Source organism: Ictalurus furcatus, chromosome 12 (assembly GCF_023375685.1).
Source record: "Ictalurus furcatus strain D&B chromosome 12, Billie_1.0, whole genome shotgun sequence".
Classification (NCBI taxonomy): Eukaryota; Metazoa; Chordata; class Actinopteri; order Siluriformes; family Ictaluridae; genus Ictalurus; species Ictalurus furcatus.
In genome coordinates, this window is record NC_071266.1 from 25,178,666 (window position 1) to 25,203,665 (window position 25,000).

The 25,000-nt window shown below is 41.2% G+C and overlaps 2 protein-coding genes across 2 annotated transcripts in view; both read left to right on the forward strand.

Annotated features, from left to right (window-relative positions):
* The window catches only part of thbs3b (thrombospondin 3b), a 16,451-nt gene extending 298 nt beyond the window's left edge, over nucleotides 1–16,153 (forward strand). Inside the window, exons 2-22 of the mRNA XM_053638855.1 lie at nucleotides 925–1,172; nucleotides 4,247–4,349; nucleotides 6,421–6,447; nucleotides 6,785–6,867; nucleotides 7,097–7,148; nucleotides 7,293–7,441; nucleotides 7,568–7,705; nucleotides 8,047–8,121; nucleotides 8,325–8,477; nucleotides 9,095–9,205; nucleotides 9,317–9,424; nucleotides 9,630–9,789; nucleotides 10,051–10,169; nucleotides 10,844–10,896; nucleotides 11,140–11,333; nucleotides 12,151–12,329; nucleotides 12,509–12,557; nucleotides 12,740–12,936; nucleotides 13,146–13,318; nucleotides 14,506–14,645; nucleotides 15,030–16,153. Coding sequence (XP_053494830.1) covers nucleotides 925–1,172; nucleotides 4,247–4,349; nucleotides 6,421–6,447; nucleotides 6,785–6,867; nucleotides 7,097–7,148; nucleotides 7,293–7,441; nucleotides 7,568–7,705; nucleotides 8,047–8,121; nucleotides 8,325–8,477; nucleotides 9,095–9,205; nucleotides 9,317–9,424; nucleotides 9,630–9,789; nucleotides 10,051–10,169; nucleotides 10,844–10,896; nucleotides 11,140–11,333; nucleotides 12,151–12,329; nucleotides 12,509–12,557; nucleotides 12,740–12,936; nucleotides 13,146–13,318; nucleotides 14,506–14,645; nucleotides 15,030–15,091 — 2,573 coding nt within the window. The 3' untranslated portion in view covers nucleotides 15,092–16,153. The remainder of the gene's footprint in view (nucleotides 1–924; nucleotides 1,173–4,246; nucleotides 4,350–6,420; nucleotides 6,448–6,784; nucleotides 6,868–7,096; nucleotides 7,149–7,292; nucleotides 7,442–7,567; nucleotides 7,706–8,046; nucleotides 8,122–8,324; nucleotides 8,478–9,094; nucleotides 9,206–9,316; nucleotides 9,425–9,629; nucleotides 9,790–10,050; nucleotides 10,170–10,843; nucleotides 10,897–11,139; nucleotides 11,334–12,150; nucleotides 12,330–12,508; nucleotides 12,558–12,739; nucleotides 12,937–13,145; nucleotides 13,319–14,505; nucleotides 14,646–15,029) is intronic.
* Nucleotides 16,154–18,918: 2,765 nt separating this feature from the next.
* On the forward strand, nucleotides 18,919–21,701 carry LOC128616169 (immunoglobulin lambda-like polypeptide 1). Its single transcript, XM_053638709.1, has 4 exons — nucleotides 18,919–19,726; nucleotides 20,368–20,664; nucleotides 20,830–20,968; nucleotides 21,264–21,701. The coding sequence occupies exons 1-3, from the start codon at nucleotides 19,492–19,494 to the stop codon at nucleotides 20,922–20,924; spliced, it is 627 nt and encodes a 208-aa protein (XP_053494684.1). The 5' UTR covers nucleotides 18,919–19,491; the 3' UTR covers nucleotides 20,925–20,968; nucleotides 21,264–21,701.
* The last annotated feature ends 3,299 nt before the right edge of the window (nucleotides 21,702–25,000 follow it).

Below are 25,000 nucleotides of genomic sequence, written 5' to 3' on the forward strand. Positions count from 1 at the left end.
GTCTGCCTCTCTCACTGTCGATCTCTCTCTCTGTCTCTCTCTGTCTCTCTCACTGTCGATCTCTCTCTGTCTCTCTCTGTCTGTCTCTCTCACTGTCGATCTCTCTCTCTGTCTCTCTCTCTCTGTCTCTCTCACTGTCGATCTCTCTCTGTCTCTCTCTGTCTGTCTCTCTCACTGTCGATCTCTCTCTGTCTATCTCACTGTCAATCTCTCTGTCTCTCTCTGTCTGTCTCTCTCGATCACTGTCGGTCTCTCTCTCTGTCTCTCTCGATCACTGTCGGTCTCTCTCTCTGTCTCTCTCGATCACTGTCGGTCTCTCTCTCTGTCTTCCTTTGCCTGTCTGTCTCTCTCTGTCACTGTTGGTCTCTCTGTCTGTCTCTCTTTGTGTCTGTCTCTCTCTCTCTCTCTCTGTCTCCCTTTGCCTGTCTGTCTCTCTCTGTCACTGTTGGTCTCTCTGTCTGTCTCTTTGTGTGTCTGTCTTTCTTTGTGCCTCTATCTATCTCGCTTTGTTTCTCTCTCTGTGTCTGTCTGTCTGTCTGTCTCTCTCTCTTTCTCTCTCTCTCTCCCTTTGCCTGTCTGTCTCTCTCTGGTCCATCTGTCTGTCTCTCTCTGTGTTACACTCTCTGTCTTTGTCTCTCTGTCCCTCTGTTTATCTGTCTCTTACTGTCCTGTCTCACTGTTTGTGTCCCTCTGTCCCTCTGTCTTTCTGTTTCTCTGTCTCATTGTTTCCCTCCATCTCTCTGTCTGCCTCTCGGTTCCTCTGTCTGTCTCTCTCTGTCTGTCTCTCTTTTGGTCCTTCTGTCTGTCTCTCTGTGTCCTTCTGTCTGTCTGTCTCTCTGCATGTTCCCCTGTCTGTCTGTTTTTCTGTCTGTATACCTGTCTGTCTCTCTGTCCATCTGTCTGTCTTTCCCCCTGTGGTGTTAGTAAGATATTTGCGCTCTGATGGGAAGCTCCACTCAGTGAACCTGCGTAACCCCGCCCTCTCGGATGGGCGGAGCCAGTCACTCATTCTCAGAGTGGGCGGACTCAGACAGAGCCACATCAGCTTCGAGCTCTACATTAACTGCCGCCTGACCGATTCCGCCCACGGGCTGCCCTCATTGGCCAGGCTGCCCGCGAAGGTGGAGTCGGTGGAGGTCCGTAGCGGAGAAAGGAACTTCGCCAGGATGCAGGTGTGAGTCTGAAACGGAGAAATTCTCTTTAGCTGAAGCTGTTCTCATTGGTCAGCACTTTGATCGTGTTTCATTACATGAACGAGGCACAGCTTGGAACACATTGTCCCGGGCGAATAGTGCAGTCTATACTACAGTGATGCTGAATTCTGGATTCTGATTGGTCAGAAGGTGTTGATTAGTTGTCTCTGACAGCAGCTCGTTCTGATATCGTTATCGTTACACGGGGTCTTGTACGGCCAGCCCTCCACATAAACCGCTTTAAAAACCATTCGTATGGGGAAGTTTTCTGTAAAGAGACGCTCATTTAGCGTTTATGGAAGGAGTCTCCAGTGTCCAGTGTATCAGCCAAACGTAAAGCTCTAACCTTAAGAGAAGTTTATGTACTTTTAAAGCTTCTATAATGTAAGTGAGATCAGAAACTACAGGAACTAGGTCATTTTTTTGTATGTCATATCAAATGTAACAACAAATGGATAAAAATGTACAACAGGACATGCTGTCACTGGAAAATAGTCAAGATTTAGGTGATAACAGTTACTCCATTCCTGTCGTTGATTATTTTCACATTCAGGCTAAGCACATGCACAAGTTTATATATATATATGGGGTTTTTTTTACATAAAGAGTGAGACAATCACTGTGAATTCTGAGAAGCTATTTATTAAACTATTTCAAATGTTAAGGGAAGTTATGCAGCTCAACCTGCAGCTGTTTCTGCTTTAATTCATAAATTCTGAGGAAAAAGTTTCATACTGTTTTCTTTCTTTTCCCCGTTAAATGTGACTCGGAGCACTGAGAACCTGTGATGCTGTAGAGACGGGGGAAACGTCATCCTGCTCGGACGGGGCAGAGGACTGAGATAAGAAGTGAACGGACACAGTGCGCGCTTTGTTCTCTTATCTCTCTCTGTCTTTGATCTTCCGCTCTGGTTTATATTCCAGTCGGATCAGACAGATGCACAATGTCCTCACAACCTGTTTAGGAGGTTTGAGACCCTTTTAACAGCTCCAACACCGCAGTGGTACTGAACGACCATCCCAGACGTTATACAAGCTGAAGATGGATCAGATGTCGGAGAAGGCGTAGCAGATATCGGATCCTGTAACCAATGGGAAAGATTGGAATTGGATTTGGAAAAGAAATGTAGTTTTGTAACTGGGAATGTTTACATATAAAAAGACTTGACTTTTTTTTTCTTTCTTTTGTTATGAATGATTTTGTTATATTTATATTTTCTAATGGATAATATTTGATATATTTGCAGCGTATGGGTGCACGGAGGTTAGCACGTTTGCCTCGCACCTCCACGGTCGGGGGTTCGAATCCTGCCTCTGCCCTGTGTGTGCGGAGTTTGCATGTTCTCCCCGTGCTGCGGGGGTTTCCTCCGGGTACTCCGGTTTCCTCCCCAGTCCAAAGACATGCATGGTAGGCTGATTGGCGTGTCCAAAGTGTCCGTAGTGTATGAATGGGTGTGTGAGTGTGTATGTGATTGTGCCCTGAGATGTATTGACACCCTGTCCAGGGTGTACCCTGCCTTGGTCCCCATGCTCCCTGGGATAGGCTCCAGGTTCCCCGTGACCCTGAAGGATGAGTGGTATAGAAGATGGATGGATATTTGCAGCATATGGGCACATGGTGGCTTAGTGGTTAGCATGTTTGCCTCACACCTCCGGGGTTGGGGATTCGAATCCAGCCTCCGCCCTGTGTGTGCTGAGCTTACGTGTTCTCCCCGTGCTTCAGGGGTTTCCTCCGGGTACTCCGGTTTCCTCCCCCAGTCCAAAGATATGCATTGTAGGCTGTTTGGCATTTCCAAATTGTCTATAGTGTGTGTGTGACTTAATGATTTATGGTTATTTACAAATGTCTTGAATCTGGAGTTTGTTTTTAAGGCTTTTCAGATTTAAGTCTGACGTACTCATCAACCATATTCCTTTTTCCTTTGTCAGATTTTTCTTAATATAATGCACTCTGTTTATTTTGAAAATGTCAACTAAACAACAAAACCTCACCTTCTGGGTTGATAATATCCTGTAACCTTGTACTCCACCTGTACTTGAACAGAAGTGATCATTTTTCCCCCCATAATCCCTCACTCTGCTTCCTTGGCTCTCTCGAAGCATACGTCCGCCTGACCACGCCCACCTCTAACCTTTATAGTAGTGAGATATTTCAGTCTAAACTAACGAGGACAAACCACAATGCACTGTCCTAGCTGTAAATAAGTGAGGAATAAAACACTTGGAGACGTGCTGTTGTAGGAAAATCATCAACGACAGGGTAGGGTGATGAAGCAGAGTTACTGTTCCCACCCTGAATTTATTATTATTTTCCTAGAACATCACGTCAACAAGTTCTTAAATCCGTAAACACCAATTTAGCAATAATGACACTTTTTTATCGGCTAAATAAACAATATATCATACATTTTTGTGTGTTTATAATTAGATTTAACATTATGGAACGTCTGAGAAGCAATGTAGCCGCTATAAACCGTCGCTCGCTCACCCACCTCTCTCTCTTTTTTCTCCTCTCTTGAAGTTAATAAGATGAAAAAACTCAGCTTGGCATGTTACCGTAAAACCAAGAGGCATGCACTACTTGTTCCTGAAGATTTTACACCTCTGACTAGTACAAGGCTCTGACACTGGAGACTCCTTCCCATATACTGTATGTTAAACAAAGGTCTCGTTACAGAAAACAGTTACACGCTGTTGTTCTTTGTTAAATAACAACACATTTTTGTTTGGAAAACAATCTGTTTATTATTAGACTTCGATCACGTGGAGCGTCCCGTCATACAAGTCCTTACTGAGTATGAATGCTGTCAAGAGTTAAATGATGATTTCTGGTTGTGTTTCTAGAACGTGGGTCGTAAATCCCATTCATGTTTATAAACGCTGTTTATCAAAACTCATTGATACGCTTGATTTGGTGACTTGAGGCAGGAAAATAACTCTATATGTGTTCTAATTCATTCATGCTCCTTCACAGCGAGCTGATAACCATGCAGACTGGTACTCATTTTGGGTCTTGATTGGCAGGTGTGTGTGTGTGTGTGTGTGTGTGTGTAGGGTTCAGTGGAGGCTCTAAAGCTGGCCCTCGGTGGTTCTCTCCCTAAAGCTGGTCTCCTCACTGACTGCTCACTGCAGGGAGACTCAACACTACACAACACAGGTACACACACTACACACACACACACACACACACACACAACACTAAACGACACGCAGACGTGTTCATGTGGGTTCTGCGGTTTACTCGCACAGTCCCATGTATTCTGAGCAGGATAAATCTCTCACTGAAGATGAATGAGTGAATGTTCTGTATGTTTATTTCCAGCTGCACACGGTGCTGTAGTGATTTGTTGACGTGCTGCCCTCTTCTGGTTGTCCCAAGTAATGCAGCCATGGATTTAAAGCTACATTCACATTCACATTACAAGCCGTTTATTATTCGTTTGGCAGATTTTTATCCAAAGTGATTTACAACTGAAGGACATGAGGTCCTAACCACTGAACCGCTACTCACTCACTTACTGCTCAGTTCTGATGATTTTCACACATCTGGTCCTTCTGCTTCATCAGTTCACATTTGCATCGTTAGTATAGATAGAGCTCTGTGCTGAAATCTCCCGAATTAGCAACATCAACACCGAAACACGGCGTGTTTACCAGGCAGCACAAGCCTTCATGACACACATGATTAACTCCAGATTTCAGCAGCAGCAGCTTGTCATCTGTTCATCATCAGGGTCCAGTTTCCCAAAATCACTGGATAGTTTAGATTATCTTCACTTGGAGAAAGAGATAGAGAGTGAGAGAGAGAGGGTGAGAGAGAGGGAGAGAGTGAGTGAAAGAGAGAGAGTGAGAGAGAGAGGGTGAGAGAGAGTGAGAGAGAGTGAGTGAAAGAGAGAGAGGGGGGAGAGAGATTGAAAGAGAGTGAAAGAGAGAGAGAGTGAAAGAGAGAGAGGGGGGAGAGAGAGGGGGGGAGAGAGAGGGGGGGAGTGAGAGGGGGAGAGAGAGAGAGTGAAAGAGAGAGAGGGGGAGAGAGAGGGGGAGAGGGGGGTGAGTGAGAGGGGAGAGAGAGGGGGAGAGAGAGAGAGAGAGAGAGAGAGAGAGAGAGAGGTTGTGAGTGCTTCACAGATTTGGACCACAACCATGTAATATAAATGTGTTTCATTTAATTTCATCCACATTATCATTGTTGCTTATCCTTTGCTCGTTAAGATCAGTTCAGTTACGTCCTCAGCATGCTGTTTAATAACTCTGTAATAACTCTTTAATAACGCTGTAATAACGCTGTAATAACTCTGTAATAACTCTTTAATAACGCTGTAATAACTCTTTAATAACTCTAATAACCCTGTAATAACTCTAATAACTAATAACGCTGTAATAACCCTGTAATAACTCTGTAATAACTAATAAGGCTGTAATAACCCTGTAATAACGCTGTAATAACTAATAAGGCTGTAATAACCCTGTAATAACGCTGTAATAACTCTAATAACTAATAACGCTGTAATAACCCTGTAATAACTCTGTAATAACTAATAACGCTGTAATAACCCTGTAATAACTAATAACTAATAAGGCTGTAATAACCCTGTAATAACTCTGTAATAACTAATAACGCTGTAATAACCCTGTAATAACTCTGTAATAACTAATAAGGCTGTAATAACCCTGTAATAACCCTGTAATAACTCTAATAACTAATAACTCTGTAATAACTATGTAATAACCCTGTAATAACTCTAATAACTATGTAATAACCCTGTAATAACTCTGTAATAATCCTGTAATAACTCTGTAATAACTAATAAGGCTGTAATAACCCTGTAATAACCCTGTAATAACTCTAATAACTAATAACTCTGTAATAACTATGTAATAACCCTGTAATAACTCTAATAACTATGTAATAACCCTGTAATAACTCTGTAATAACTCTAACAACTCTGTAATAACTGTTAATTAATAACGCTGTAATAACGCTGTAATAACTGTAATAACGCTGTAATAACCCTGTAATAACCCTGTAATAACTGTAATAACTCTGTAATAACCCTGTAATAACTCTGTGCTAATTAATAACGCTGTAATAACTCTGTAATAACTCTGTAACAACTCTGTAATAACTGTGTTAATTAATAACTGTAATAACGCTGTAATAACGCTGTAATAACTCTGTAATAACTGAAGTAAAGTGAAAAGTCTGATTTGGCGAGGGTTGTGTGTTGCAGTGGGCAGTGACGTTAACGGCATACTGGGTGAGTGACAGCATTTCACACTCCTGTTATTACACATTTATTACTCCTGGTATTAGACCTTGTTCTCTCATCTTCCTTTATTTCTTTTCTTATTTTTTCCCTTCACTTCTTTCTTTATCTTCTCCTGTCTGCTTTTCCCCTCATGTCTCATCACTTCATTTCTCATATCTCATTTTTATATTTTCTTGTATTTTCTTTCACTTTCTGTTCTCTTGTTTTTCTCTCTTCTCTACTCTACTCTTTTTCTCTTCTGCTCACTTTTTTCTTCTCTCTTCCATTTTTTCTCTTCTTTTCTTTTCTTTTCTCTTCTCTTCCCCTCTCTGTTGTCTCTCCTCAGGTGATCACACTAAGGCTCTGATTGGTCAGCTGATCATCTTTAATCAGATCATGGGCGATCTGAGAGAGGACATCAGGGAGATGGTGAACTCAAAACACACATGCATATGCAACCCCTCAACACACACACACACTCACACATATGGGCAAGAAAGCATGATTAATGAATAATAATAAGAATGAAACATTAAAAGGGATGTCTTTACAAATATGAAATATTTTTCAATCATTGTTTTTTGAATTGTTCATTGAAATTTAATTCACCTTTAATAATTGTTTAACCATATTGAACTTTGTTTCCTTTTCATTTCAGACCAAGGAGATGTCTTTAATCAGGAACACTATTCTGGAGTGCCAAGTGTGTGGTGAGTGATGGAGACGGTCTGTGACTGTATCACTTACACTGTATAGAAGGGGTTTATTTTAAATCAGTGTGACTAGGACATTGTGTAAACTCTCTCTCTCTCTCTCTCTCTCTCTCTCTCTCTCTCTCTCTCTCTCTCTCTCAGGTTTCCATGAGCCTCAGTCTCGTTGTCAGTCTAACCCGTGTTATGACGGTGTCGCGTGTGTCGATGTGTTGGAGTTTCCGGGGTATCGGTGCAGCTCGTGTCCTGCAGGCACTACAGGCAATGGCACACACTGCCAGGACATCAATGAGGTTCCTCTAAAACACACACACACACACACACACACACACGCACGTTAAATATACAGTTTCAAATCTTTAGAGCATTGTCGTGCATTTCAGACTTTCTCTCTCTGTCTCCGTCTCTCTCTTCCTCAGTGTGCAGCACAGCCGTGTTTCTCTCCTCACATGTGTGTGAACAGTGTTAAGGGGTTCCGCTGTGAGCCGTGTCCTCCGGGGTTCTCCGGTCCTGAGTTGAGTGGAGTCGGCATGGAGTTCGCCCAGAACCACAGACAGGTCCGATCTGTCCGTCTCTCCTTTAATGTGCCTCTCTGCCTATATCACTGTCTATCACTCTCTCTCTCTCTCTCTCTCTCTCTCTCTTTCTCTATAATCTCCCTCTGTGTCTCTCTATCACAGCCTTTCTATCACGCTTTTCTCTCACTGTCTCCCTCACTCCATCTCTCTATCTCTCTCTATCTCTCTCTCGCTCTCTCTCTCTCTCTCTCTCTCTCAGTGTATTGTGAGATTGGGAAATATCTGTTGTGTTTACTCTGACCTTGACGGTTATTAGTCTTATTTAAAAGGTTGCAGCTACCATGTGACCACGCCCGTGACCGTGCCCGTGTGTGTTACAGGAGTGTGTGGACGTAGACGAGTGTGCGGCTCAGACCGCCGCCTGCGTCTCCGACTCCGTCTGCATCAACACTCCGGTGAGTTAATGCTTACAAGATATCAAACCCGACTGTGTTTAGCTCTGTGACGTCTTTTGTCCATTTCTATACAGAACAGCGTGCCATAAGACACTGAGCTGCTGGAGGAGTGTGTGTTGGTGATGACGATGATGATGATGATGATGATGATGATGATGCGGGGGTTTTTTCAGTGCTCAACTGTCTGTTTTTGTCTCTGTCAGGGTTCGTTTCAGTGTGGTCAGTGTAAAGCGGGTTTTGTGGGGAATCAGACATCGGGCTGTTTCCTCAGGAGGACGTGCGCTGTGCTCGGATACGACCCGTGCGATGTCAATGCTCACTGCGTGCTGGAGCGCAGCAGTGACGTGTCCTGTGTGGTGAGAACTCGTATCACGTGTCAGACGCTGATAACCCGAACACATCTGTTTACATTCTGCTTAATAAGCGCCGCTGAAAATATTTTCCCTGTAGTATTCCGTTTCATATTACATACAGTACTAAATGCTGCATTTCCCAGACTGGGAGTTTCCTGGTGGGTGTACAGTAGCGTTCCTGAGCGTAAATACGTGTATCGCAGTATAAATACACATGTCCGGGACAAAGCTCTGGAAAAGTATTCATTCGAGTTTGATTATAAAAAAATGATTCTTAAAAAAATGGAAAGAATACGGCACAAGTGCGACTCTCTCGAGGAGGCTGTTCACTAAAAGTCAGAGAGAACTTAGTCAGAGAAGCAACCAAGAGTCCACGGGTAACCCTCAACACAATGCTACCACCACCATGCTTCACTGTAGGAAGCGTGGTTAAAAAAAAAGAACGATTTCATGGTGCTCTGTCTGAAGAAAAATTCTGTGAAATATTTATTTCAATCGAGATATTCTATTAGCAGTATTTAGATATATTGAGTATCACTGTATCACTTAATTATCACTTCATTTTCGTTCTCTCTGTGCATCGTATCTTATACACGAACTGTGCTTTATTTCTCCCTCAGTGTGACGTGGGATTTGCGGGGAACGGGAATATCTGCGGCGTCGACTCTGACCTCGATGGCTATCCAGACGAAGCGCTTCCCTGCATCGATAACGATAAACACTGCCGAGCGGTTCGTCCCTGATTTGTTTCCCTCCTTTAACGTCATCTTTAGATTCAACCCCCACACACACCTGTGTTTATTTTTACAATCTATCCCCGGTTTATGAACGCACTCTTACAGGATAACTGTGGCGCCACGCCGAACTCTGGTCAGGAGGACACGGACGGTGATGGCGTCGGAGATCAGTGTGACGCGGACGCAGACGGAGATGGAATAAAGAACATGGAGGTTCGTTTCAGAAACGTTCAACGTAGACGATTACGAGAACATTTACACATCCTAAACTTTAGCACGGAGCAAGAAGCAGTGATTGACTGCATTTGTCTCGGTTATAAAAGAACGACCCACAGCGCTGTGGTGTAACTGAAGCCGAGATAATGTCGTAGAAATCGAAGTTTGAATTATTACTGCGTGTAACTGACTTTTTTTGCAGGATAATTGTCGTCTGGTGCCCAATAAGGACCAGCAGAACTCCGACACAGACTCGTACGGCGACGCGTGTGATAACTGTCCGAACGTCCCTAATGGAGATCAGCGGGACACGGACGGTAACGGTGTGGGAGACAGCTGTGATAGCGACATCGATGGAGATGGTACGCGTCACACCCCGTGATACACCGAGCTGTTCTGCTATGACGCTTATGGAAAGTGTTTGGAAATATTACCACCGTGTTCTAATACTGTTTCCACTGAACCCTTGTCGAACCCTTGTCCCATTTACAGAGAGTACAGACGCCTGCATAGTATTTATACCCTTTATTTATTGCCCTTTATTTCTAACGGAGAATGAAGAACCATCTGTTGGTGTGTGAGTCGTCTTTACAGAGCTCTTTTAGCATGCTTGTGATCTGCAGGAATCCCCAACATGCTGGATAACTGCCCGAAAATCCCCAATGCCATGCAGACAGACCGGGATGACGACGGAGTCGGAGACGTGTGTGACAGCTGTCCTGAGGTCAACGACCCCACTCAGGTGTGTGCCTCATATATACAGTATATAAATATATATAGCGCTGGACTTTCTATAACAACACCATGAAATAGACGTATAACCAGACCAAACAACCGATTTCAGTAAATGACATTAAAATGTAGAGGATTAAAATCGCATTATTGTGTTTCCATGGCAACGGATTTATAAACAGGGACTCGTATAGCAGACGCACGGCATCAGCTAAGGATTAAAAAAAAAGCGTCGTCGTTTAGTGAAGAATAACGTACACGTGCTTTCTGAAAGGATAACTCATTCAGCGTTTATGGAAGGAGTCTCCAGTGTCAGCGCTTTGTAACAGGCCGGACGTTTTCCGACGGACTCGGGGGGGGGGTTGGGGGGTGGCTTCTTTTTCTTATTAACTTCAAGACTCGATTGGTGAACAAGTCTGTCACGGACATTCCAGAATACATAAACACTTCTGTGGTTTAAGAGGAAATAAACACTGGCTGTTATTGGAAATGAATCACTTTCACGGTGGTAACTGTGGCTCCGCTTCATCACACCATGTCATGGGTGATTATTTTCCTATAACGGCACGCCTCCAAGTGTTCTATTGCTTATAAAATATACAGATTGTGTAATTCTGTCTGTCATTTGTTCATGGATGCCGGGAGAGGGGAAAAAGCAGTCTGTAACACTGTCTCTGTTTGTAGTCGGATATTGATAACGACTTGGTGGGAGACATCTGCGATACGAACCAGGACACGTGAGTTTCCCGCCGTTTCACTACTGAAAGTCCAGGCTTATTTTTTGTAGTTCCTTTTTAAAGTATGTGATGCAGTGATTAGTATGAAATATTCTATCACTGAAACATCGTTAGCTCCAGCAGGTGAGGCGTGAAGAGTGTGATGCGCGTAATCATGTAACCACAAACACATCTTCAACTGGAGCAGAATTTTAGCAAAACATAATAAAAGTGTTTCAAAAGTTCTGCGTAATGTGTGTGTAGAGATGGGGACGGTCTCCAGGACACGAGGGACAACTGTCCCGAAATCCCCAACAGCTCTCAGGTGGACTCCGATAACGACGGCATCGGGGATGATTGTGACGACGACGACGACAACGATGGAGTTCCGGATGCTTCTTATCCCGGGCCTGATAACTGCAGACTCGTCCCAAATCCTAACCAGAGAGACTCGGACGGTACGCACACACGCACACACGCACACACGTACGCATGCACACACACATGCACACACACGCACATATGCACGCATATACATTTCTCAAAACAAATACACACACATATATATGAAAGAAAGAAAATTAAAAAGTTAAAGAAGAAATTTAAAGTTAGAAAAAAGAAGAAAGTTAGAAGGAGAGAAAATTAAAGTAAGAAAGACAATTAAAGAAGGAAGAAGAAAGTTAAAGTTACAAAGGGAAAAATGAAAGAAAGAAAATTAAAGACAGAAAGAAAGAAAATTATAGAAAGAAAAAAAATTAAAGAAAAAAGAAAATTAAAGTAAAAGAAAATTAAAGAAATAAAGAAAATCATAGAAAGAAAATGAAAGAAATAAGAAGGTTAAATTTAGAAAGAAAAAAGAAAATTAAAGAAAAAAGAAAATTAAAGAAAAAAGAAAATTAAAGAATAAAGGAAATTAATGAAAGAAAGAAAGAAAGAAAGAAAGTTAAAGTTAGAAATAAAGAAAAAAAAGAAAATTAAAGAAAAAGAAAATTAAAGAAAAAAAGAAAATTAAATAAAGAAAGAATGGAAATAAAAGAAAGAAAGAAACTTAAAGACAGAAAGAATGAAAATGAAAGAAAGAAACAATGAAAATAAAAGGAAAGAAACAAAAAGAGAAAGAAAGAAATTTAAAGAAAGAAAGAACTGAAAATAAAAGAAAGAAAGGAACGTAAAGAGAGAGAGAGAGAAAGTTAAGGAAAGAGCAAGGCCAGTGTTTTCCCTCAGTAAATCTAAATATTCCCTCATTCTTTCCTCCTCCTCTCTTCCTCTCCTCAGCTGACGGAGTGGGTGATGTGTGTCAGGGCGACTTTGATAACGATAAAGTGAGCGACGAGATGGATGCCTGTCCCGAAAACGCTGACATCACCATGACGGACTTCCGAGCCTTCCAGACGGTCATCCTGGACCCGCTCGGGGATTCCCAGATCGACCCGAACTGGGTGGTGCTGAATCAGGTGAGCTCCCGGCTGGACTACAGATCCAGCAGATAAACCACGCCTTACAGGCCAGAACCTCCTGAGGTGCAGGGCCTGTCAGCTTGCTGGTGTGTACGTTTGCTTGTTATATAGTTCCTGACCGATCTAGAGGTAATCTCTTTAACTATATAAACGTCTTCCTGTTCCTGTGACGGTAGGGGATGGAGATCATACAGACGATGAACAGTGACCCTGGTTTGGCTGTGGGTAAGTCTCATGTCTACTCTTTATTTATTGATTTATAAATATTTATGATTCTATGGTATTTGTCTACACGTTAGATATGACGGCATCTCGTAAAATCAGTAGGTCCTTTATTATACTGTAGCTCAGATCTACTGATCGCACTGATCCAGCCTTCATCAGCATCTCTCCTCCTCTTCCTCCAGGCTACACGGCATTCAACGGTGTTGATTTCGAGGGCACGTTTCACGTGAACACGATGAGTGACGATGACTACGTGGGCTTCATCTTCTCCTACCAGGACTCGTCCAGCTTCTACGTGGTGATGTGGAAGCAGACGGAGCAGACGTACTGGCAAAACCTGCCGTTCACAGCACAGGCTGAACCTGGTCTGCAGCTGAAGGTGATTATTTCAGCAGCGGTCGGTTATTACTAAGGACGGCACGAAACAGGTGCAGTACAGTGCAAAGCGTACACAGGAAGGATGTATTTTCCAGGCAGTAAGTCACTCTGGATGATACTGAATGTATGATGAAAAGTTTAGGAAAGAAATAGAGTTTTGAAAAGATGTTACGCGTCGTTTGAACGCGTCTCCCCGGGTCTGTCACTCAGGCAGTGAAGTCTCGCACCGGGCCGGGTGAGTATCTGCGTAACGCGCTGTGGCACACCGGCGACACACACGGAGAGGTGACGCTGCTCTGGAAGGATCCGAGGAATGTGGGATGGAGCGATAAAACATCGTATCGCTGGAGCCTCAGCCATCGGCCGCAGGTCGGCTACATCAGGTACGGATCGATTCCCCGATTTCCAATTGTGTGAGAGTGAATGAGTTTATTTTCCTCCCTCCAAAATGCTAATGATTTTTATACATCTACACACATCATGTTGTGTGTATCAATCCAGTCCAACAAACTAATCGACAAGTCCAACAAACAAACAAATCAAATAAACAAGTCCAACAAACAAATAAACAAATCAAATAAACAAGTCCAACAAACAAATCAAATAAACAAATCAAATAAGTCCAACAAACAAATCAAATAAGTCCAACAAACAAACAAATAACCAAACCGAATAAGTCCAACAAACAAATCAAATAAGTCCAACAAACAAACCGAATAAGTCCAACAAACAAATCAAATAAACAAGTCCAATAAACAAACCAAATAAGTCCAACAAACAAACAAATCAACAAATCAAATAAACAAGTCCAACAAACCAAAAAAAACAAATCAAATAATTCCAACAATCAAATAAACAAACAAAATAAATTAAATAAACAAATCAAATTAAATAAGTCCAGCAAACAAATAAACAAATTAAATAAACAAATCAAATAAATCCAACAAACAAATTAAATAAACAAATATAATAAACAAATCCAGCAAACAAATCATATTTTAAAAATCCAATAAACAAGTCCAATGAAGAAATCCCGTGAGATGTGATATCTCCAGGTTCGCCTTTGATCTTGATGGTTTTGAGGTTTTGAGATGAAACCTGTTCTCTAGGTGTCCGGTGTTTTTGCCGGATGGTCTGAAGTGCTCCCCTCAGGACAAAAAGACAAAGGAAGCGCAGGGGAAGTACTCTGATAAACGCCAGATGCTTTCAGAACTTGAAGATCTTGTACATGTCCTCGTTCTCAGAGGCAGCGAGTCGGTAACTTCACTTTAAAACTTGCAGCAGCGGTAACGCGGGGAAAGCTCCTCGTATTCAGACCCGTCTTACGCAGCTGCTTGAATTTTTATTTATTCCTCCGAGTAAGATCAAGCTGTCTTTATATAGTCCAGCTGTTTTTACAAGTCTGATCCAGCTGTGCTGTTATTCATTAAACCAGGTTAGTATAATCCAGACACGTGCCTTTGTCATGTTTATTAGATCAGGTAGGGTTTGTGGGATTTAGCGTGTGCGTGCGTGCGTGTGTGTGTGTGTGTGTGCGTGTGTGCGTGTGTGTGTGTGTGTGTGTTTTCAGAGTGCGTCTGTATGAAGGCACTGCTCTGGTCGCTGACTCCGGTGTGGTGATTGACAGCTCGATGAAAGGAGGACGTCTGGGTGTTTTCTGCTTCTCACAGGAGAACATTATCTGGTCCAATCTGGGTTATCGCTGTAACGGTGAGAGCCGCAGTCTGAAGCTTCGTTATAAAAGTCACATTAATATAGCAAACAGATTTGTTTATAGGACACCTGCAGTGTAGCTTAGTGCGAGCTGGAGCTACTAATGTAGTTAAGAAGGACGCTTATACGCTCATACACCTCATACACCTCTGTAGAGCTGTGAAAGTGTCACAATCAGAGTTGTTGACGTTTCTGTATGATCTATAAAAATGGACTAAAGGACGTCAGCGAGCTGGAAACAGTCGCAGCTGAACGGCTTTTCTTCCTCAGCACACACTTAGGCGCCACTTCATACCAGTCATTGTTTCGTGATCAGAAACGCGTGTGAAATTTTGCGTGTGTGTGTGTGTGTGTGTGTGTGTGTGTGTGTGTTCTCATCAGATGCAATCCCGGATGATTTTTACCTCTACCACAGACAGATGAACCTCAGGACGGGAGCGTAGAAGAGCGCTCATGACTTTAATCACTGCATCATGCAACCTGAAGTAACCACAGTCTGCTGTGTGTGTGTGTGTGTGTGTGTGTGTGTGCTAGTGTTGTGTTGGAGTTCTTGTCTCTCTGTATCTGGACAGTGTTTGTTTTTTTTTTCTAAATAAACGATTGTGTACTAACTACGTGTCTGTATGAAACTCCAGTATTTAGTCCAGAGAGGCTCACACTGACGAGCATCAGGAGTATGCTGATGTCACGTAATTAATGTTATGCGGTGAAAACCTCCGTGAAAAACACGACCGCTCCACAAATACAGTACACTGAGCAACACCGAGCACTAGAGGTGTGTATCCCTGCTGGTGAAAGTCACCCACAACTTGTACGGCCGTCGTTTTTATAGTAAATAATGCGTTTCTGTTAGCGACAGTTTTACCTTCAAGCAGATTCTCTGAATCCTCAGAACTACAGGCTCCGCCCTCTTCCCCTGCTAAACCAATGGAATGGCAGGATGTGCATATTATAATATGACAGGGTTTTATATTTTATAACAAAATATAATTTGTCTGCTACAACATACTCAGATGAGAAGTTGTTCTTTCTGTTTGTTTTGTTTTGTTTTGTTTTGTCCCCATGCTCAAGATAAATATGAATGAAATATGATGAGTTAAATGAGATTAAAACAGTTGAGTATAATACAGTGTAGAGCTGTTTCACCTTTACAGTTGGACTTTTAACAGAAACCTATTCATTCACTCCAATGTTTACTTATTATTATGGTGCTACGTCCACTTCCTAATCCATGAGTGTGTGTTTGTGTGTGTGTGTGTGTGTGTGTGTGTGTGTGTGTGTGTGTGTGTGTGTGTGTGTGACTAACACAGCATGCACTCATGTCATGGATTTGTTCAACTGTAATTTACAACCCTGTTTATAAATAAAAGTTTTAAAAAATACTATTAATGTTTGTCTGAATTGGTATTGTGAAATATGTAAGGAGGAAAACACTACGGGGTCGTGCCGTTATAGGAAAATAATCAATGATGGGTGCGCGATGCAAAGCAGAGTTACTGTTACCACCCTGAAGCTGATTATTTTCCTAAAACAGCATGTCCCGAAGTGTTTCATTATTTATTTCTACTACAGCAATTTGCCATTACAATATTCTATTGATTAAAGAACGATTTTTTTCCTATTTATATTGTAAGAGGACAGCTGGCTCGACCTTGCGCTGCCACTAGAGGGAGGTAGAGAGCTGGCAGAAACATTAGACCAGATTCATCCACTAGAGGGAGGTAGAGAGCTGGCAGAAACATTAGACCAGATTTATCCACTAGAGGGAGGTAGAGAGCTGGCAGAAACATTAGACCAGATTCATCCACTAGAGGGAGGTAGAGAGCTGCCAGAAACGTTAGACTAGATTCAGCCACTAGAAGGAGGTAGAGAGCTGCCTGAAACGTTAGACCCGCTTCTGCCACTAGAGGGAGGTAGAGAAAGCCGTTGTAATTATAATCGGTGGCGATCTGCTCCACTCATCCAGTGTGCAGGCTTGAGTCAGTTCCTTTTTACCGGTTGATATTATCAGAATGAAATCTTCTGGAACATGTTCACTGGACAGGAATTAGTTTGCGTGGGCCTGAGAGAGAGTTTTATCTTTGTGTTGACCTTGAGTTAGAAGCCTAGGTGAGATGTATTCAGAAAGGACTCTTTACTACGTTGGTAGTTGAGGACTGAAGCTAGAAGAGACCACACCTGTGTGTGAAGCTTCAATAAAAACTGTTCCTCTTTTCCAAATTTGGGCCCGCTTGGGTCTTTATTAAGAAGCGAAATCCTTCACAATCCATCAGACCTTTTGGCTTGCTCTGTGTTTAAGTTCCTCCCTGTTTATGTGGGAGGCTCACTGGGGTGAGTTCTTACCTCTGGTCCCTGGAGACGAGGGTTCAGACTCTGCATGGGGTGACCTCACTGTTACGGTGATTACAGCTGGTGGTGTGGAACAGCCACCAAATCAAGCGAGTTTCTGTCATAGCAGCTATAAACAGCTGTTCTCTCTCTCTCTCTTTCTCTTTGAGAGAGGAAACAATGCAAAAAAAATGCAGCTTGTCATGTCAGAGAAAATGCGAGGGATAAATTCCTCTGTCCTGTTACAAACCCCTGACACTGGAGACTCCTTCCATGAATGTAAAAGGAATAAATGTTGAGCTGTATAACCTCATGTGCGAGACCAGGGCGTCCCAAACTGTTTGGGCAAATGGACGTGATGAATTTTCTGTTTCCTCAAACCTTGACCACATTACATCTCTTAAATTCCTGATGGATAATGTAGGACTGCTGTAAACTTTTAACGACAGAAATTCAAATTAATTTTTAAACCAAAGGAATATTCCTTTCACTGGCGTGCCGGTTTTAGTGGGAAGTCTTGTGTTAGAAGTCTTGTGTAAGGTTGTATATGAAATATTGCGTGCTGGTGTGGTATGGCCTGACGAGGTAAAAAATCCTAATTTATTACATATTCATTTTTTTGTTGTTGTCCTTTTCATTTAAGACGATATAAGCCAGTGTAGGACTATCTATCTAATCTATAATCTAATCTACAGGACTATAAATATAAAACTATATATACTGTGTCGTATTCATGTCCTGTTCAATTCAATGCAACTTTACTGTCGTTAGCCCTTACAGCGTAATCAAAAGCTTCTCTTACTTTTCTCTCTGTGACCAAACGTTACAATTAGAGATGGACATCTGAGGAAACATCAGATCCTGAAACAAATAGAAAAGATTGGAAGTTGATTTGGAAAAGGAAATGGAAATGTTTACATGTAAAAACACTTAAGTGCTTCAGTTTGTTTTTGTTTGTTTTGTTTTTTTTTTTAAAAAAAAAAAAAAAAAGGCTTGGAAGTTTTTAAAGAAGACTTTTCGCGTGAGTACTGGCCGATATTCACCGTTTCAGTATCGGGAATGAGAAAAAAATCAAGCGGTGTCATATCGTCTCTAAACAGAACCACAGCAGTGTAGTGTGTGAGACCGGGCAGGGGGAGACTGCAGCTGTACGGATCAGTGCACACGACATTAGAGAAACAACGCTGCAACGCAACGCTGCAGACATAACACTACAGCTAAGGCAAAAAAAAAAGTGTGTGAATGCTGACGGATGTGTGTGTGACACACACACACACACACACACACACACAGATAAAGGAGACAGTGAGGGTGGATGTTAAATCTCATTTCAGCATGATGTGGAAACTCTCTCTCTTCTGCCTGTTTGCTGTTCAGTGTAAGTAGATGAAAAGTTTATGTTCAAAAGAGCAAAACAAATATGAATTAATTTCACACATTTACAGTAGATGTTGGAATATTTGTTAGTTTATTTAAGAAGAAAAACATGGGATTCGTAGAAATTCAGTCCCTAGAGATGTGTAATATAATAATAATAATAATAATAATAATAATAATAATACAGCACAGTTCAGCTTTAATACTTGTGCACTGAAAAACTCTTAATTTCAGAATTATTCATTGCAAAAACACTAGTCAGGATTAAATTCCAATAATCAGTTTGTGCTCTTTTTATATCTTGAAGTGTATTAAAGTAACAACAATAATTAATATCCGGTTCTATTTTATAAGCGCATTATTTTAATATTAAAAATAAACATCTGTAATGTCAGTGTAACAAATTGACAGTGAGGTTGATGTGTACCGACGTCATACTGAACGCCAAAAGTGTGTCTCTGAATGATGGATTTCTTACTTAAACATGGAGACGTGAGACAAGACGAAGTGTAAGATTCGATATTCGATTAGATGTACCTTTATTGATGCCTCATAGAGGAAATTCAAGAAATTCAGACGTAAGCAGCTACCTCTGCGTGTGTCTTAACGAGCATTAAACGTAACGTTTATTGTAGTTTTTCCAAATAAAGATAGCAATGAGCAGGGATTCATGAAATGGTCAGTGAGGACTAATTAATGACTGACGCGTGATGAACTCTTAATTGCTCCTGTGGATTTATAACCCTCGCGTTAATACTGCACGATCCTCACAGGTTATCTTTCTGTCAGAGCGGTACACAAATACTGTTGCTTGATATGATTTCAAATAACTTTCTAGTTTGATCAGCAGTGGGAACAGGAACGCGAACTGCTAATAAAGGTCGCCTAAATGACTGCAATATTTAAATAAATAAATAAATAAAAACACGTACGGTACAAATATGGTGGAGTTTTTGCTGCATAAAAAGGCCATAAAAATGCATAAACATGTGGATTATTATTTATTTTATTCAGGTTGACAGGTTTGCACGTTACAGTAGGACATTATTTCTATGTTGTGTATTTTCCAGCCGTCTCTCTCTCGAACATCGTCCAGTATCCTGCGGTAGTGAAGGCGGTTCGTGGTGAGACGGTCTCCATGACGTGTAATACAGTGGAAATCTTGTCCAGATGTGATTTAGTCTACTGGTATAAAGTGCAGCCGAGAACCAGAGAGATGATCCTGGCCACCGCTGTTCACACTGATCCGAGTCTGAAACTGTGTAGAGGATTCATCTACAACACCAGCGTGGCTGATTCGGGCATTTACTACTGCTCTGTAAAACACAGTGTTATCTACTACACGGGCAACGGCACCACCGTCATCGTCACAGGTAGACGGTGTGTTCGGGTAAAAGAAAATTGTTTGGTCCGAATTTCCACAATCAGCAGTCGATTATACAGTGTCGTTCATCCTAGTGATTCTGTTGTGTGTGGTAGTAATATGTATTAATGATAATGAGTCTTTATTGACATCACAGCACAGTGAAATTCTTTTCTTCACATACCCCAGCTTGTTAGGAAGTTGGGGTCAAAGCACAGGGTCAGAGATGATACGGCGCCCCCTGGAGTAGAGAGGGTTAAGGGCCCAACAGTGGCAGCTTGGCAGTGCTGGGGCTTGAACCCCCGACCTTCTGATCAGTAACCCAGAGCCTTACCCCCTCAAGCCACCACTGCCCCCCCAAGCCACCACTACCCCCAAAAACACCACTGCCCCCCAAGCCACCACTGCCCCCCAAGATACCACTGCCTCCCCAAGCTACCACTGCTCCCCAAGCCACCACTGCCCCCCCAAAACACCACTGCCCCCCCAAAACACCACTGCCCCCCAAGCCACCACTGCCCCCCCAAAACACCACTGCCCCTATATATACTGCCCCTGTATTCCTATATACTGTGGTGTGTGTTCATTATAGATGCGTAACGCTCTCAGTGAGTAAATCATACTGATTTTGCTCCATCACCGTTTTTGCAGAGCCTCGTACCGGTCCCGTCGTGACGCTCTACGTCCCGGACGTGAGTGTCGGACCCTCCGTCTCTCTGCAGTGCGTGGTGATGGGGGTCGTCCCGTCTGAAGCCATCATTTCCTGGGTTGTAGGGGACTCAGAGACGACCGGGTGGACGGAATCGGGCTGGACCCACGCCAACGCCTCAGCTGTAGAATACACACGCGCTCATATCAGCATTCCCTCAGAGACCTGGCTGGAGGCTCCGAATGTGGAGTGCGTGGTCGAGGTGGACGGCAGGCGCGTCTCGAAATCTTTTAAAAAAGGTGAGAACAATTTATCATAGTGGTGTCAGCAGTGATGAGATTTTAAATGACTGCTACTATTGAAAACTTTTGAGGTGTTGCGTCTGCACTCAAACTGGATGTTTCTGCGTAATATGTCGTAAGTTTGTTTGTTTGTTTGTTTATTTTGTTCATTTCTCTGTACAGCCTCCAGTCAGGTGTGTCCGTGGTTGCTGTATTTGGGCTCCGGTGTGGTCTTGGCCTTCATTACCGTGATCTTCGTTAAGATAATGCTTTATTAATCGCCAGACGGAGAAAGTAGGGTGTCACAGCAGCAGCAAGACAGGTGAAGGAAAAAGAGACTGTAAGAAGAACAATACAGGGATATGTAAAGAGTATATACAAGATGTATAAATATGTATAAATGTAAGCGCAAATTATATATACATATATACATATGAGCAGTATAAACAACAAACAACAATGTACAGTCCCAGATATGTATATATCACATATGTACAGTATACACAATACTATATACTATATACATATGGCAGCTATATGGTATAATGAGTGTAGACATATAACAATAACTATGAAGTATCGTATGATGTGTAAGCGATGTGTTCTCTGGTTTATAGGAAGTGTAATATACAAGGCTGGAACTGATCTGCATCGGAGAACATGGACGCACCGCATTAAACCAGAATTCCTAATGTTCCTAAAGTTGTTTTTTTTTTTTAAATGTAATTACAAGCTTAACAAAATAAAATAAAATGATTAACACATGGGTGTGTGAGTGTGTATGTGATTGTGCCCTGCGATGGACTGGCACCCTGTCCAGGGTGTACCCCGCCTTGTGCCCCATGCTCCCTGGGATAGTCTCCAGGTTCCCCCGCGACCCTGAAAAGGAGTAAGCGGTAGAAGACGGATGGATGGATGGATTAACACATGAAACATGAGCTTTGTCTAACATGCCTGATAGTTAGATTATAAAATATTACAATGCATTAGTAGTGTTTATAACACTACCTCCACAGCGACACTACTTCCACCGCTGCACTGTAAAACCGGATAAGTTCATAGGAAACTAATTACCACAACATTTTTAAGTTGAGAAATCAATTTCTTTAAGCCAAATACACTTCAATATAAGAAAAATTTTACTCAAACTTTGTCATTTAAAACACATTTTTGTTATATTGAAGTGTATTTGGCTTAAAGAAATTGATTTCTCAACTTAAAAATGTTGAGGTAATTAGTTTCCTCAAATGTTTTGAGTTAAATGAACTTATCCGGTTTTACAGTGATATGCAATTACAAAAAACATTTACTGTATGTAATCATAGTGTTGTCAAACTTGTTAGTTATACATGGGATTGATCTGCTCCCTTTGTCACGTTACCTAGCACCTGAGCATCATGTTGTAACGTTACATTTATTTACATTTATATTTATTCATTTAGCAGACGCTTTTCTCCAAAGCGTACTTACAAATGAGGAAATACAAGCAAAGCGGAGAACAATACAAGTAGTGCTACCATGCAAGATTTATAATTGAGTTCTGGAGAAATTAGTAGACTAAATATTAGTATATTTCCCACCTTTAAAGCCGTGCAACAAAAGAAGCCACTATCTTTGCTAGAGAAACCTGACAAGGGTTTCTGTGAAGGGTCGAAAACAACCCCATGGGTTATAAAGCGAGGACGTGTGATAGCCGGTGTTTGCAGGGGCCATGCTCACCTGAGGCCCTGTGGTTAGAACAAGGTGAGCTGCAAAACAAAGCATCAAAGCAGCTTGTCAGATAGTGAGAATGAGCAGCTAACGGACAACTGCGTGCACATGGCCTTGATTTGATCAGGAAGGAAGTTGAGCAGCAAATAACCAAACAACTAAACTATATAATGAATTACAAATAAATAAATAAATAAATAAAACCAATTAAAGACCAAAGCAAAGCTGCGATATCTGGATATTGTACACATGATTCAAAAATACTGATTACTGATCGAAATAAATCAGGACAGGTTTCATTCAGATGGTACTGAAGAGCATAATTACTCTAATTACAGCCTATCGACTTTTATTTATTACATACTAGACCGGTATAACAAACTTGGCACTCGGTGTAGAGTCACATCCATATTACAGTTGTCCTCAACTGTGATTGGTCAGAAGGTGATGATTAGTTTGATTGATCAGATTCGATGATTCGATAACTGCAGATGTGACAGTAGTTCTCTGGCTGTGAGACAAATCGCAGATCTTTATTAATACAGGTTAGATTAATCTACACAATCTAAGCCAGATGATAAATGGATTAAACCATTTTTTATCTTCCAGGAGTGGTTTATTTAACATTTACGGAAGGAGTCTCCAGTGTAAAATAAAGCCTGGTATATTATTTTATATGACTGTTAAGAACCATCTTGTTCTATTTGATTAAGTACTGATTTCTCAAATGCACGCAAGGCAAGGCCCATACTTTGTATACAATGTGGATTCCAGTGAAGTGTGAAGAAACCGCAGCGAGATGAAGTAAGAGGTAAAAGAATGTGGTTAGAACAAAGCGAGCTGTAAGGCACAGCACCAAAGCTGAATGAGTGGTAAACAAAAGGAGGTCTTAACATGCAACTCTGTGCACTTAATGTGCTTTCACCTCACAACACAGCGCCTCAGACGTTGGTTTCTGTGGCATACGAGGAGCCGTATTTCCAACTCTGACCTAATTTAGTTAAATAAAAAAAAAGTTCGGACCTCATAGCTCCATAGCGTTTCTCATGGCATGTCATGACATTTACACTTGTTTTTAGCATCACTATATTAACTGTCATGTTATTTCACAATAATTGTATTGTTTCCAAACTCTTATTGGCTTAGACATATATATATATATATATATATATATATATATATATATATATATATGCATTGTTGCATTGTGCTTGTATTTTCTCATTTGTAAGTCGCTTTGGATAAAAGCATCTGCTAAATGAATAAATGTAATGTAATGTAATGTAATGTAATGTAATGTCAGTCCAGATCCCCTTAATAAGGTATAAAGAAGATGCTAATTTGAGTAAAGATACATATAATGACTCATGTCGAATGAATCGTCAGATTGTACGGGATGCATAAACTAGTCAACTAGAATGCTGAACCGTCGGGACGGTGTAAACAAAGTGAAGCAGACAGTAAGGGGATGCCTGCAGATGGCAAAGAAAACAGGTTAAAATCTCACTCAACATTGTGTCAGAAAAATCTTTTCTTGATGTTTTGTAAATTTTGTAATTTCACTCCCACCCTTTTCCAAAGGAAGGTTTTTTTTGTGTTTTTAATTTTTTTTTTTATTATTTCAGTCTTTAAAGCATGGAAAGCTCCATGTAAGGAAAGCTCTGCTGGTGGACATGAGCTTCCTCGCTGCGCGCTCTCAGTTCCAGAATCACAGCTCGTCCACACAAGAGCATTTTAAGAATATTACACGATAGCTATTATAAGATAGCACGTGGCAGATGACGTTTTGCACATTTATGGCACTGATTTGTTCATTGTTAACCATGTAGCTTAAAACGTTGAAGCTTAAAAATGTGATGTGTACAGCTGTTAAAGTGCAGCTGACATATTCTGTGCTTCACAAATAAAACAGCCTGAATCATTTCTTGACTGAAAATATTTATTTATGTCCTGAATCATTTCTTGCATTAACTATGAAAAAGATAACTAGCGGAGTCCTCTGGATTACTGTTCAACTGTTAAATATTAATAGACATGATAACTCTATTATAGTGGTACATAAAACATGCAAAAAAAAAAAAAGTAGTAAACTAGAAATTAGAATATGTTTATAAAATGACAGTTAATCCATAAATAAACTTTCTGAGTTCACAGCAAATGTATTTTTAAACAGAGTTTTCTAATATTTATTGAATGGAAAGTTACTCTACACGTCTTGTGTTCCTCGTAAAAGGCAGGACGACTTCTGCAGACTTTTACAGAAAGGCGGTTAACACTTCACACCTCCGGATGTTGCAGATAAGAGACTGAACGCTTCGGCATGGCAGCTCGACTGCTGCTCCTCTGCTGTGTTTGTACTCTGAGAAGTACGTGTTACGTCCTTTCTGATCCCTCCATTTAATTCTTCATGATATAATAATGTAATAATGAACAGAATAACTGACATTATCAATTCTGTAAGGTAAGCTGGTCGTATATATATATATATATATATATATATATATATATATATATATATATATATATATATATATATATATAATGTTTTCAATCCTGACCTGTAAAATAATTGAAATGTTTACATTTGAACATGAATTTCTTTAACATTGTGTATCTATATAAAGGAGCTCCTTCATGAACAATA

What these genes read in the sequence shown, in the direction of transcription:
- LOC128616169 (XM_053638709.1), top strand. Translation starts at nt 19,492, where the DNA reads ATGACGTGTAATACAGTGGAAATCTTGTCCAGATGTGATTTAGTCTAC. An exon ending in CACCACCGTCATCGTCACAG is followed by an intron (nt 19,727 to 20,367) that starts GTAGACGGTGTG and finishes CCGTTTTTGCAG; the next exon opens with AGCCTCGTACCGGTCCCGTC. An exon ending in CTCGAAATCTTTTAAAAAAG is followed by an intron (nt 20,665 to 20,829) that starts GTGAGAACAATT and finishes TTCTCTGTACAG; the next exon opens with CCTCCAGTCAGGTGTGTCCG.